This window comes from Helicoverpa armigera, chromosome 20, assembly GCF_030705265.1.
Source record: "Helicoverpa armigera isolate CAAS_96S chromosome 20, ASM3070526v1, whole genome shotgun sequence".
Taxonomy (NCBI): Eukaryota; Metazoa; Arthropoda; class Insecta; order Lepidoptera; family Noctuidae; genus Helicoverpa; species Helicoverpa armigera.
This window is the reverse complement of record NC_087139.1, coordinates 9,336,430-9,346,801: the sequence shown is the minus strand read 5'-3', so window position 1 is coordinate 9,346,801 and position 10,372 is coordinate 9,336,430. Positions and strand designations below refer to the sequence as shown.

At 39.3% G+C, this 10,372-nt stretch overlaps 2 protein-coding genes across 3 annotated transcripts in view; one reads left to right on the top strand and one right to left on the bottom strand.

Annotated features, from left to right (window-relative positions):
- LOC110381946 (alanine--tRNA ligase, mitochondrial) overlaps window positions 1-10,372 on the bottom strand; it is a 317,119-nt gene that overhangs the window by 302,016 nt on the left and 4,731 nt on the right. The window contains exons 9-14 of one of the 2 annotated variants that reach the window (XM_064039923.1): window positions 9,725-9,874; window positions 9,110-9,236; window positions 8,539-8,750; window positions 7,998-8,199; window positions 7,485-7,604; window positions 6,738-6,882 (exon numbers count right to left, since the gene is read on the bottom strand). In XM_064039923.1, the coding sequence (XP_063895993.1) occupies window positions 6,757-6,882; window positions 7,485-7,604; window positions 7,998-8,199; window positions 8,539-8,750; window positions 9,110-9,236; window positions 9,725-9,874 (937 nt within the window). In that variant the 3' untranslated portion in view covers window positions 6,738-6,756. Of the gene's footprint in view, window positions 1-5,609; window positions 6,883-7,484; window positions 7,605-7,997; window positions 8,200-8,538; window positions 8,751-9,109; window positions 9,237-9,724; window positions 9,875-10,372 lie in introns of those variants that run through there. The other variant, XM_064039922.1, reaches the window with a different exon arrangement.
- LOC110381936 (protein CLP1 homolog) lies at window positions 46-5,613 on the top strand. The gene is made up of 9 exons (XM_064039926.1): window positions 46-284; window positions 397-558; window positions 975-1,194; window positions 1,784-1,954; window positions 2,301-2,389; window positions 2,570-2,671; window positions 2,980-3,111; window positions 3,596-3,777; window positions 4,542-5,613. The coding sequence occupies exons 1-9, from the start codon at window positions 192-194 to the stop codon at window positions 4,651-4,653; spliced, it is 1,263 nt and encodes a 420-aa protein (XP_063895996.1). The 5' UTR covers window positions 46-191; the 3' UTR covers window positions 4,654-5,613.

The window sequence follows — 10,372 nt, the reverse complement described above, 5'->3', positions numbered from 1 at the left end:
GTCTCAATTTATGCTTAAAAACTAGTTATTTATTTTCAGTACTTGTACTACATCGTGTATTTGTTTGAATTTGTTCTACGAGTCTGCACAGCAAACAGTAGGATAAAATTTCAACTTTATTCCTGTTTACCTGAATAACTCTTGGGTAATCCTTACTGAAATAAGACCCAGAGGTACCTAACGCAAGAAAAATGACTGAAGTCCAGCTGCAGGAGTTTAAATTGGACCCCGATTCTGAGCTGCGATTTGAAGTTGAATCCAAGAACGAAAAAGTTGTTTTAGAGGTAATTTTTGTATCATTACAACTTCTATATTAACTCTAAAAAGATTTTCAGAAATTTAGTTAACCGTACAGTACTTATAGGTTAGTGCATAATATGTAAATTGTTGTTGTAGATCAAGAGTGGTTACGCAGAACTGTTTGGTACGGAACTCGTGAAAGGAAACCAGTATGAGTTCCATACGGGAGCGAAGGTAGCGGTGTTCACGTGGCATGGCTGCACGGTGGAGCTGAGGGGCAGGACTGAAGTCAGCTATGTGGCTAAAGAGACTCCTATGGTGAGTTGGTGTACAAGTTTGGGTTAGTGAGCTAGCAATAGATGCGATAAACGGGTAGCTAATATTCTGTTTTCATGGCAATTATGTTAAAAAAATAAACAAATAAGTTTTGTGAACTCAAATCTTTGGAACAGTTGTATCAGCATGCATTTGTGATTTATCTGTACCTTATTGCACCATTTGTTGAAATTTAAATGTTATTTAGCAGCCCATGTAGTATTAGTCATTAAAATAAGTCCCCTTAACTTTCCCATAGAATAAACTCTTCATATTCCTGATGTTTATATCTAACCATACCCAAGTTGAACATTGTGTAAATAAAATAATGATAAAACTCATTATTCAAGCAATTCTTACAGCAATCAAATTAAACGGAAAACCACTTCCTCATTTGAAGACATCAAACCTTCTTCCAGGTTGTATACCTCAACGTCCACGCAGCCCTTGAACAACAAAGAGTATCAGCAGAACAGGAGTCCACCCGAGGTCCCGTCACCATGGTGGTAGGCCCTGGTGATGTGGGGAAGAGCACTCTCACGAGGATCCTGCTAAACTACGCTGTGAGGATGGGACGGAGGCCTATTTATGTGGATCTGGATGTTGGACAGGGACATATTAGTGTACCTGGGACTATTGGTGAGATTCATGCATGTTATAGTATTTTTTGTATGTGAGAAACTTAAGTATGTATTTTGCAGAAGGTGACAGGGAAAGCTTTGTAAATTTCAAGATACAAAATTGTTGTCATCCAGATTATTAAATGTGAAGTCAACTGTACAAAACATACAAATATCTAAATTGAGATCCTCGTTTTTGGGGTGCTGGTTAACATACTGCAAAAGTAGCAGCAGTAGAGAAGCAGATTTAACCATTAGGGTCAATTCCCACTGAAAGAGCAGCGGCCGGCAGCGGCCGTAAGAGCACGGAAAATGTAAGAGCGCGGTGCGGCGCCGCGCGGCCCGCCGCGCTCGCGCTCAATCCCTTGCAATTACGGCCGCTGCCGGCCGCTGCCGGCCGCTGCCGGCCGCTGCTCTTTCAGTGGGAATTGACCCTTAATACTGGAAGAATGGCAGATCGGATTGGAATTTAATCTTTATTGTCCTTAAAAACTTTATTAGTTAAAAAAGGGATTCACAGTTGAACTGGAATATATGCTGCTATTTAGGCTTTTTCATTGAGTGTATCAGAACTCAACAAAACTTCTAACATACATTCCCATCAACAGGAGCCCTCCTGGTAGAAAGGCCAGCGTCAATCGAAGAAGGCTTCAGCCAGCAAGCACCGCTGGTGTACCACTTCGGTCACAACTCCCCCGGGGAGAACCTGGAGCTGTACAACACTATTGTGTCCCGGCTGGCCGAGGTTATTGCGGAGAGGTGCGAGAATAATAAGAAAGGTAACTAAAGAATAAATAGAGGAAGGTCTCACTTGAGTCACAACTCATTCATTAGATTATCATTACATTATCAGTATTTATTTTGGAGAACCTTATAAGTACGTCTTGAATGCCGATTGCACATGCCACGCGCGACTACATGAAATCGGCCGCGACTACGCTATTGGTTTGTATTTATTTACATGAAACCATTATGGCACACAGCTATAGACCGATTTCATGCAGTCGCTGCAAGTGCGGTCGCCAGCTCGCTTTCAAAACGCACCTTAAACACTTTTTCAATAAACTTTTTTAAGAAACAATAGAGAAAGAATCTAGATCGGTTATAACTGTACCCTTGTTACAGCTTCCACATCAGGTGTAATCATCAATACCTGCGGGTGGATCAAGGGCGCGGGGTATAAGGTGCTCACACACGCTGCACAGGCTTTTGAGGTAACAAATCAGCCTTGGCAAGTTGGCTTACATTTAATGACATCTCAGGCTCTAGCTAGACAATCTGTGTATCACATGGTAAAATTGGTTTAGTAGCTTATTGGTTCATGTGAAAGATTCACAGACAGCAGACCCTTTTGCATTTATAATTTTAATAAGGATTGAAATAATTTTATCTAGGTTGATGTAATTTTGGTGCTGGACAACGAGAGGTTATACAATGAACTGAAGAGGGATATGCCTAAGTTCGTGAAAGTTGTCTACTTACCGAAGAGCGGAGGCGTAAGTATTTAAATTATATGATTATGAACCTTTCTTTATACTATAAGGAATTCCCGAATCCGAACCGACAACCGATTACATAATCAGTTTTTGTGGAACCTTACTTCTAGAATCAACCGTTTTCGGTTTAAATATACATGTCTTTCATTTATGATAAACAGCCCTTTAATCGGACGTTTGTCTTTTTGTTGAAAATGGGCTTAGAATAATATTTCTTCACTATTTATTTGCAGGCATCTCTTATTACTTTTCTTAAAGGCCGAATAGATTAATTTAACCATAATTATTAATGTCTTTATTCCATCTAGGTGGTAGAGAGATCATCGACACAGCGAGCGGAGTCGCGTGACGCGCGTATCCGCGAGTACTTCTACGGCAAGCGAACACCATATTACCCGCACTCGTTTGACGTCAAGTTCTCCGACTTGAAGATATACAAGGTAACAACTATGTACTTACATAAAGTAGGATATAGTTTTATTTCTTGAGTTTTTAAACTCATGCAACTTGTGGATTTGTAAAACAGTCTATTAAAATGAAAAATGTGAACGTCAAATTCAAAACTTTCTTCGTAAAGACGTCGGGAAGTCGGTTATTTACAACTATCGCTCTGTTCATCCATTTAATTTTTCGCAATAGTACCATGTCTCATAAACCGTCATGAAGATTCTAAATCTTTAAATTGAAAAATGACTACAAGTTGGAAAAAACATTTTCAATTCCAAAATTCTCTTTTGAGATTCAAGAGGTCCAATTGAGGGTCATATTTTACTATTATTACTTATTATAAAAAAAAATCAAGGAAGTAGAATGGGAGCCCAGTATGACAATTTTTAAAAACAGAACGCGATCTCTCAGTTCAATGACTTTTAAACTCCGAACACTATTCTGGCTAGGTCTTCTAGAAACATCTATTTCCCCCAGGTGGGCGCCCCATCCCTCCCCGACTCGTGCATGCCCCTCGGCATGCGAGCGGAGGACGCGCTCACCAAGCTGGTGAGCGTGTGGCCGTCGCCCGCGCTGCACCACCGCCTGCTCGCCGTGTCCTTCGCTGCGGGGCCTGACGATGACGTGCTGCACTCTAATCTAGCTGGATTTGTGTGTGTGTGAGTATTGAGTGAACAAATGTGTCTGGGACGTGAGTGTGGTGTCTCGTGCATGCCTCTCGGGATGCGAGCGGAGGACGCTCTCACCAAGCTGGTGAGCGTGTGGCCGTCGCCCGCGCTGCACCACCGCCTGCTCGCCGTGTCCTTCGCTGCCGGCCCGGACGATGACGTGCTGCACTCTAATCTAGCTGGATTTGTGTGTGTGTGAGTATCATCATCATCATCATCATAGCCGTCCACTGCTGAATAAAGGCCTCCCCCTTAGATCTCCACAGATACTGGTTGGAAGTAACCTGCATTCAGCGTGCATCCGGCGATAGAAACTGTGTCTGGGACGTGGAGGTGGTGTTTAGTGGCGAAGTCTGATTGTGTTTGTGTGAAAATAAATGAAATTTTTATGAATTAAATATCTCTAAAAATTAAATAACTTGGAACATGTTGAACTACCGATGTTGGGAAATCAGCTGACTCAAAAACTTTCGATATTTTTATGTAATTCAAAAATTCATTTGTTAACTACAAACGTTACCACCTAACAAGGCATGTACCTAATTACAACACGTTTCTAAGGCGCACGTGGGTAGACTTACAGAAAAGTGCTGTTGCAAGAGTTTTGCAAGAAAAGTTAAAATGCAGAAAATGCAATGCTCTTTATCTTATTTTCATACAAAACTATTTTTTACAAGCATGTTAAATTCCCCAAGACCACGACTGACTATTGTCAATTTTAAAACAACCATCTAACTTACCAATTTCTTCCACAGGACTGCAGTAGACATGGAACGCCAGATGCTGACGATCCTATCTCCCCAGCCCCGTCCCCTCCCCAACACCGTACTGCTACTCTCCGAGCTACAGTACATGGACAATCACTAGTCCGTGCTCTTTGGCCCTCGGCTGCGTCACGCATTTAGTAACATCTCGCTGTCTCATTAAGCGAGATATTGTAATGTGCTCGTTTTCAGTTGTTTTACGATGAGGAAAAGTCGATGAAAATGTATCGATGTTTCCGTGGGACGTCACTGTGGGGATAAAAATATCGATAATGTTGTTGTACATCACTATGGATTTTTAGTGTCGATTATTTGGCATATTCCATATTATTTTTGTAAAATGGTATTCATCTTGTGGTATTTTGATTATTCTCCAATTCAATTTGTTGATTTCCGAAACTAACGCGAATTAATAGACATTTAAATAAAACTGCTTTTACTGATCTTATCGCGGTTATAGTATGACATGAATGGTTTATTTATAGAAAAACGCCAAAAGATTTTGTTTCTCCAGTTTTTTGATGATTTTGTTAACTTGAAAGTCTTCATCGTAAAATAATAAAGAGCACATGATCAATACTGTTACGATTCGTTACGCAGCTGGGAGTCAAACCCGTGTCGTGAAGTGTGATATCGAACCAACGCGTTGCAACGATCCGTTTGGATCTCAAAAATGACTGTACATATATTTAATTAGACTTAAAAATAAATAGTTTAAGATGTCATTACAATAAAAAATGTGTATGGAAATCTTTGTAGTTTATTTGTTTAAAAAAATGCTGTGAATATGTTCTATATCCTTTTGTCTATAGCTACCTATAGTACATATTTATTCGTAAATAAGGTTAGGTTAGAAGTTGACTAATCACAGTATAGGCATGATGAATGAAAGAAAGACATTATGAAATGCGCATTCAATATGTTTTGGTACACTAAAAGAAGGACTATTTTTTAATCCTGTCGTCATACCTATTTCAGAAATAAGGTTAGTTTGTCTGGGAGTTACCCAAAATATTCACAGTATTATAACCGCAAAATGATCCAAATAAAAACACTTAACTTTGTAACGTGTTTTATTTACAAAAAATAGAGGTAGACACTAATTTATTTACAGGAAGACTTGCTACTATACATTTCGAATTTCATTCAAATTCTAATATTAATAAGGCAGTTCAATATATGTAGTTAAAAATACAATAATTATGTCTTTATGTAGTACCAACAGTACAGTCATGTGTAAACAGGATATTCGAAAACTATAAGTCGGCTTGCAACTGCAAAATATTATATTAGGTAAAGTTCATTTAAAATAATATTGTTAACGCGAAAATATTTTTTTCTGAAATCCGAACAACTTTTTGCACTGACTGTACGTGTTTCTTGGCTGTATAATCTAACTGATCGGTGCCACAGATAAAATAAACCAAGTAAACGACTCGAAACAAATTCCAAAATACATTTCCCTAGTCTCATAAATATTGTAAAAATAAAACATTGAATTATTAAAATTATTGTATAACTTTTTAGGATAAATAGACATAATAAATAAAAATGATACTAAACAATTTTCAATAAATCCAGATTTTATCATATCCTAGCAGTGTTTCTGACGCACACATTTTATCGATTCTATTAATGCGCGAGATTTTTACAGAATAACGCAATATTTTTTTACCTTGTACAGACGCCAGCAGTTCAACCTGAATCTGTACAATTTTGCCATTCGAACATAAACTTTTAACTATTGCGATAAGGTTGAAAATCTATTGAAGTAATTTAACATCGGCCAAAGCCAGCCAAGCTGCCGAACCGACTGTCTTTTATTGACTTTATAAATGTTTTAAGGCGGCATATATTGAGATAAAAAGATAGAATTTAATCAATAGGACAGACAACTTTTATTTTGTTCACCAAACTCGGGTTGAGTTAAATATTTCCCAAGTTTGTATAATATTATGCTAAGACGTTGAATAAATTCGAATAGTTGAAACTATTCATTTTAACTCATATTCATATTTTTGTATCTTACCTTTTTTGGAGTAGTTGACAATTCTGTCTGTCAGTACAAAAAATGCTATTTTTCTTTGAAAATTGTTAGCTTCATCAGCTAAATGTCAACTGCACAAAAAAATCGGTACCCCTAAAAGATCTTAGTTGAACAAACTCACAGTCTCAAAATAAAAAGTATTATTCATAATTTATGCTTTCAGTTCTGTTGTCTAGTCTGCGTCGTTCTAGAATCTTCCGTGTTCTCCTTAATGTGGGATTTAGCGAACTTGATGGCGACGCGCATTGCGTCTTGGACTAGTTGCTCGCAGTTTATTAGGCTCACCTGTAATAGAGATTTGTATTTAAATGTCTAACGGCCAGTTTCTTCATCAAAAGTTAAAGTTAAAGTAATGTCTAAAGTAAAAGTAACGGTAAACGGATTCGTCATCTTGGATATGTCACCCTGTTGGATTTAGAATACACAAGTCACAATTTCAGATCTAAAAATATCTAACTGTAAGATCATCCAAACATATTACATACATCAATAGCATACTAGAAAAATGCACATTATATACTTTGAATTATAAAATATTTTTGAAACAAAATTAGATAGATCATATACATATTCGGTGCTGTTATAATATTGTGTTACTCTCGGTCCAATATGAAGAAAATTGCTGATACATGGAGTGTTTTACTTCATTCGTAAGTAGTTCACGATACAAAGTATTGTCAGCATTTGCACAGTGGAATCTATGTATCTGTTTTGTCCCACTGGCACAAAACAGATACATTAAAATATTTATACAGATCGGATTAAAATATTTACTGTGACCATGTTGAGAGGTACATCTAAAAACGTCTTAAATTAAAATAAATCACAGTCTTTCAATCACAAATTGTTATTTTTTTTGTCTCCATTATTGTACCCAATCACAGTACCTTGGTAGGCGTCATCTCGGCGAGTGTGGTGGCTGACGCCCCTCCCTGCGGTCGCGCCCCTAGTGCCCGCGCCGCGCACGCCAGCCAGCTGTGCGCTGAGAACGACGACGTCACCAGCTCCTGCAGGGGACGGGGGCTATTAGTATCATGTACCGGTTGGTTGTCTCTAGAAGTTCGATATGTGAAGAATGGGAACTATACTAATAGTTCTTGGTTATATTCATATACTACTTGGTTGTCTAGAAATTCCCTATTGCTAAGTTTGTTTTGGTATCGATAAATAGTAGATTTGCTTGCGGCTATTAGAAGAAGTGGGATTCTATGAGACACGTGTTTGCTGGGGAGGTTGTTGCGCTACTTCTTCTTTCCAGTAATAAAGCATAGGAAGTGGTGAAGGGTGGGCGTTTTGGGAGCTATCTTTTGAAAACTTCTGACGTTCAAAAAGTGCTGTTTTTCAACCTACTTTGAATAAACTATGTTTGCATTTGAATGTCTTGCTGTTGGTTATATTACCTGCGGCACAGTACACGCGGCGACCAGCACTCCCCCCGCACAGCCCAGCACCATGGTGGGCATGCTGTGCCTCTCCGCCAGCACGGCTCTGACACCCTCGCTCTGCATCAGGTACGAACAGCGGAGGAAGTGCACCACGAAGCGGCGACCCTCTTGAGCTGCTTGCGAGACCACTTCCTGGACTTCGGCCTCGGCTATAGCACTAGAATACAAGATGCAAAACCACTTTAAAATCAAAAGTATTGTTAATTTTAATTAACTTAATTCACCTCAAAAAATAAGAAATTCACACACAAAAATTGAAATTTAAGAAATGTCTAAATGTGCGTTGTGACTTTAAAACAATTCCGGTTTAAAACCAGTAGGCAAAGTTAAAATGCTATAACACAAAAACTTTAGTAGCCCAAAATTCATCATCAAAATCTGCCTAAAAACAACACCCTTCATAAAAAAACACAAGTTCAACATTAAAAGTCATCATATAAAATGAATTTATCATAAATTCACACTAATTATGAGTAACACTATAAATTCAACTCACTGCAGCGCCTGATCGTTCTTATTGACCGCTCTATTGGCGAAGCTGTCTAGAAGCGCCAAACACTTGGCGTATTCCCCGTAAGGCGCTCCATTACCACCACATAACTCTGCCAGCTGTTGCTTGATAAGAGAAACCTCTTCCTTTTTGCGTTCTGGCTCTATCAGGTCTATTACTTGGTCCAGTTTCTCTGCTCGGCAGAATAGTTCGCGGGCCTGAGGGGCAAAAGATATTATAATAAAAACGTATATTATGTTGGGAAAAGAAAGTGTTGAGTAGATTGTGGATGGATAGAGAGTAAAGAGGAAGAGGATGACCAAATAAACGATGGATGGATTGTGTGAAAGAACATATGACTGCTAGGTAGGACCAGGTATATAAGACGTCAGATAGCAAGGTGTAGCAGAAGAGATTTTGTGCTGATCCCAAATTATAAATTGGGATAAGATCAGAGACATGGTGATACGATTTACGTAATCGAATGAGGAGTACTACACCAGACAAAAGTGCTATATTTAATTTGTAATTTAGCATATAATTGTAGATGCTGTGTTCAAGTTAGAAGGATTGATACCTGTTTAGCCCGCTCCCCGGTGAGCGCGTGCAGCGTAGGGCTCTGCCCCCCGGCACCCTTCACCAGCGTGATGCAGAACTCTTCCAGCACGCCTGTCGACGGCACGTGGGTGCCGCAGCATAGTTCCCTGGTAATAACATCATTATGAAGAAGACATATGAATACTACAAGGCAAGCAGCATTTTGATTGGGCTTTGGAAAGACTGAATGTAATCCTTTGTGTCTTTTTTCCCAACCATGTTTGGGTCGGTTTCCAGTCTAACCGGATTCAGCGGAGTACCAGTGCTTTACAAGAAGCGACTGTCTATCTGACCTCCTCAACCCAGTTGCCCAGGCCTTGGATAGACTGGTGTCAGACTTACTGTCTTCAACGACTGTCAAGGATGTTCAATGACAGCCGGGACTTACAGTTTAACGTGCCATCCGAAACATAGTCAATGGTGTCAAAGATTTACTTAGAAAGTACATACAAACTTAGAAATCTAGATAGGGATCGAACCTGCGCCCTCATACTTGAGAGGTTGGTCCTTTACTCACTAGGCCACCAGACTGAATGTAATAAAATAATTTATTATTTTTAGGTTGTAAATGAGTGCAGACCCAGCTCAGACTTACTTGGAGAGTAGCGGGGGCTCCGCGCACACGAGGCGCAGGCCCAGCTCGGGGTAGGTCTCGCCGGGGATGCTCAACACTCCGCTTTCTCGGGTCAGCTGGACGCTGTCTACGATGCGGGTCTCTACTGGCGCGTTGCAGCTTATTGATTCCCTGGGACATAAAATTAAAGTATTTGTTGCATTGATATACAAAAAACCCAAGATGCAAATTCAACGTCTCAAAAAATGAGCGTAACATTCAAAATTGTGCGCTCATTTCAAATAGTCTCGCGGCGCTCGCGTACGTAAGCAGTCGTCAAAAATTGTAACAATATCACGTCGCGTCGACAAGATTATAAAAGGGTGGGATATCGTATTTTCGTTAAGGTAAATAATTCATTTATTAGTTTTTGACGTTTTTATGACTGTTATAGCAAGCAATCAATGGCCGCTTGTTCAGTGTTCCAACGACACTAATTCGCATAAAGTTGAACTTGCAATAACTTATTTATGCTTGATCCTTAAAGAAAGAGACAGAATTAGTGTTTAGGGACACTTTCGAGCGTTTCTTTTTTTCAAGACTGTGCTTCTTGGGTCCTGTACATCAATGGCTAACTGTAAACTAACTACAAGTTAAGCAATCTGCAATTATAAAATTGTCATCTAATCA

Bases quoted from the DNA above. Each gene is read 5' to 3' on its own strand.
- LOC110381936 (XM_064039926.1), top strand. From the start codon at position 192: ATGACTGAAGTCCAGCTGCAGGAGTTTAAATTGGACCCCGATTCTGAG. The intron at 285-396 runs GTAATTTTTGTA...TTGTTGTTGTAG, and splicing joins ACGAAAAAGTTGTTTTAGAG to ATCAAGAGTGGTTACGCAGA. The intron at 559-974 runs GTGAGTTGGTGT...ACCTTCTTCCAG, and splicing joins TGGCTAAAGAGACTCCTATG to GTTGTATACCTCAACGTCCA.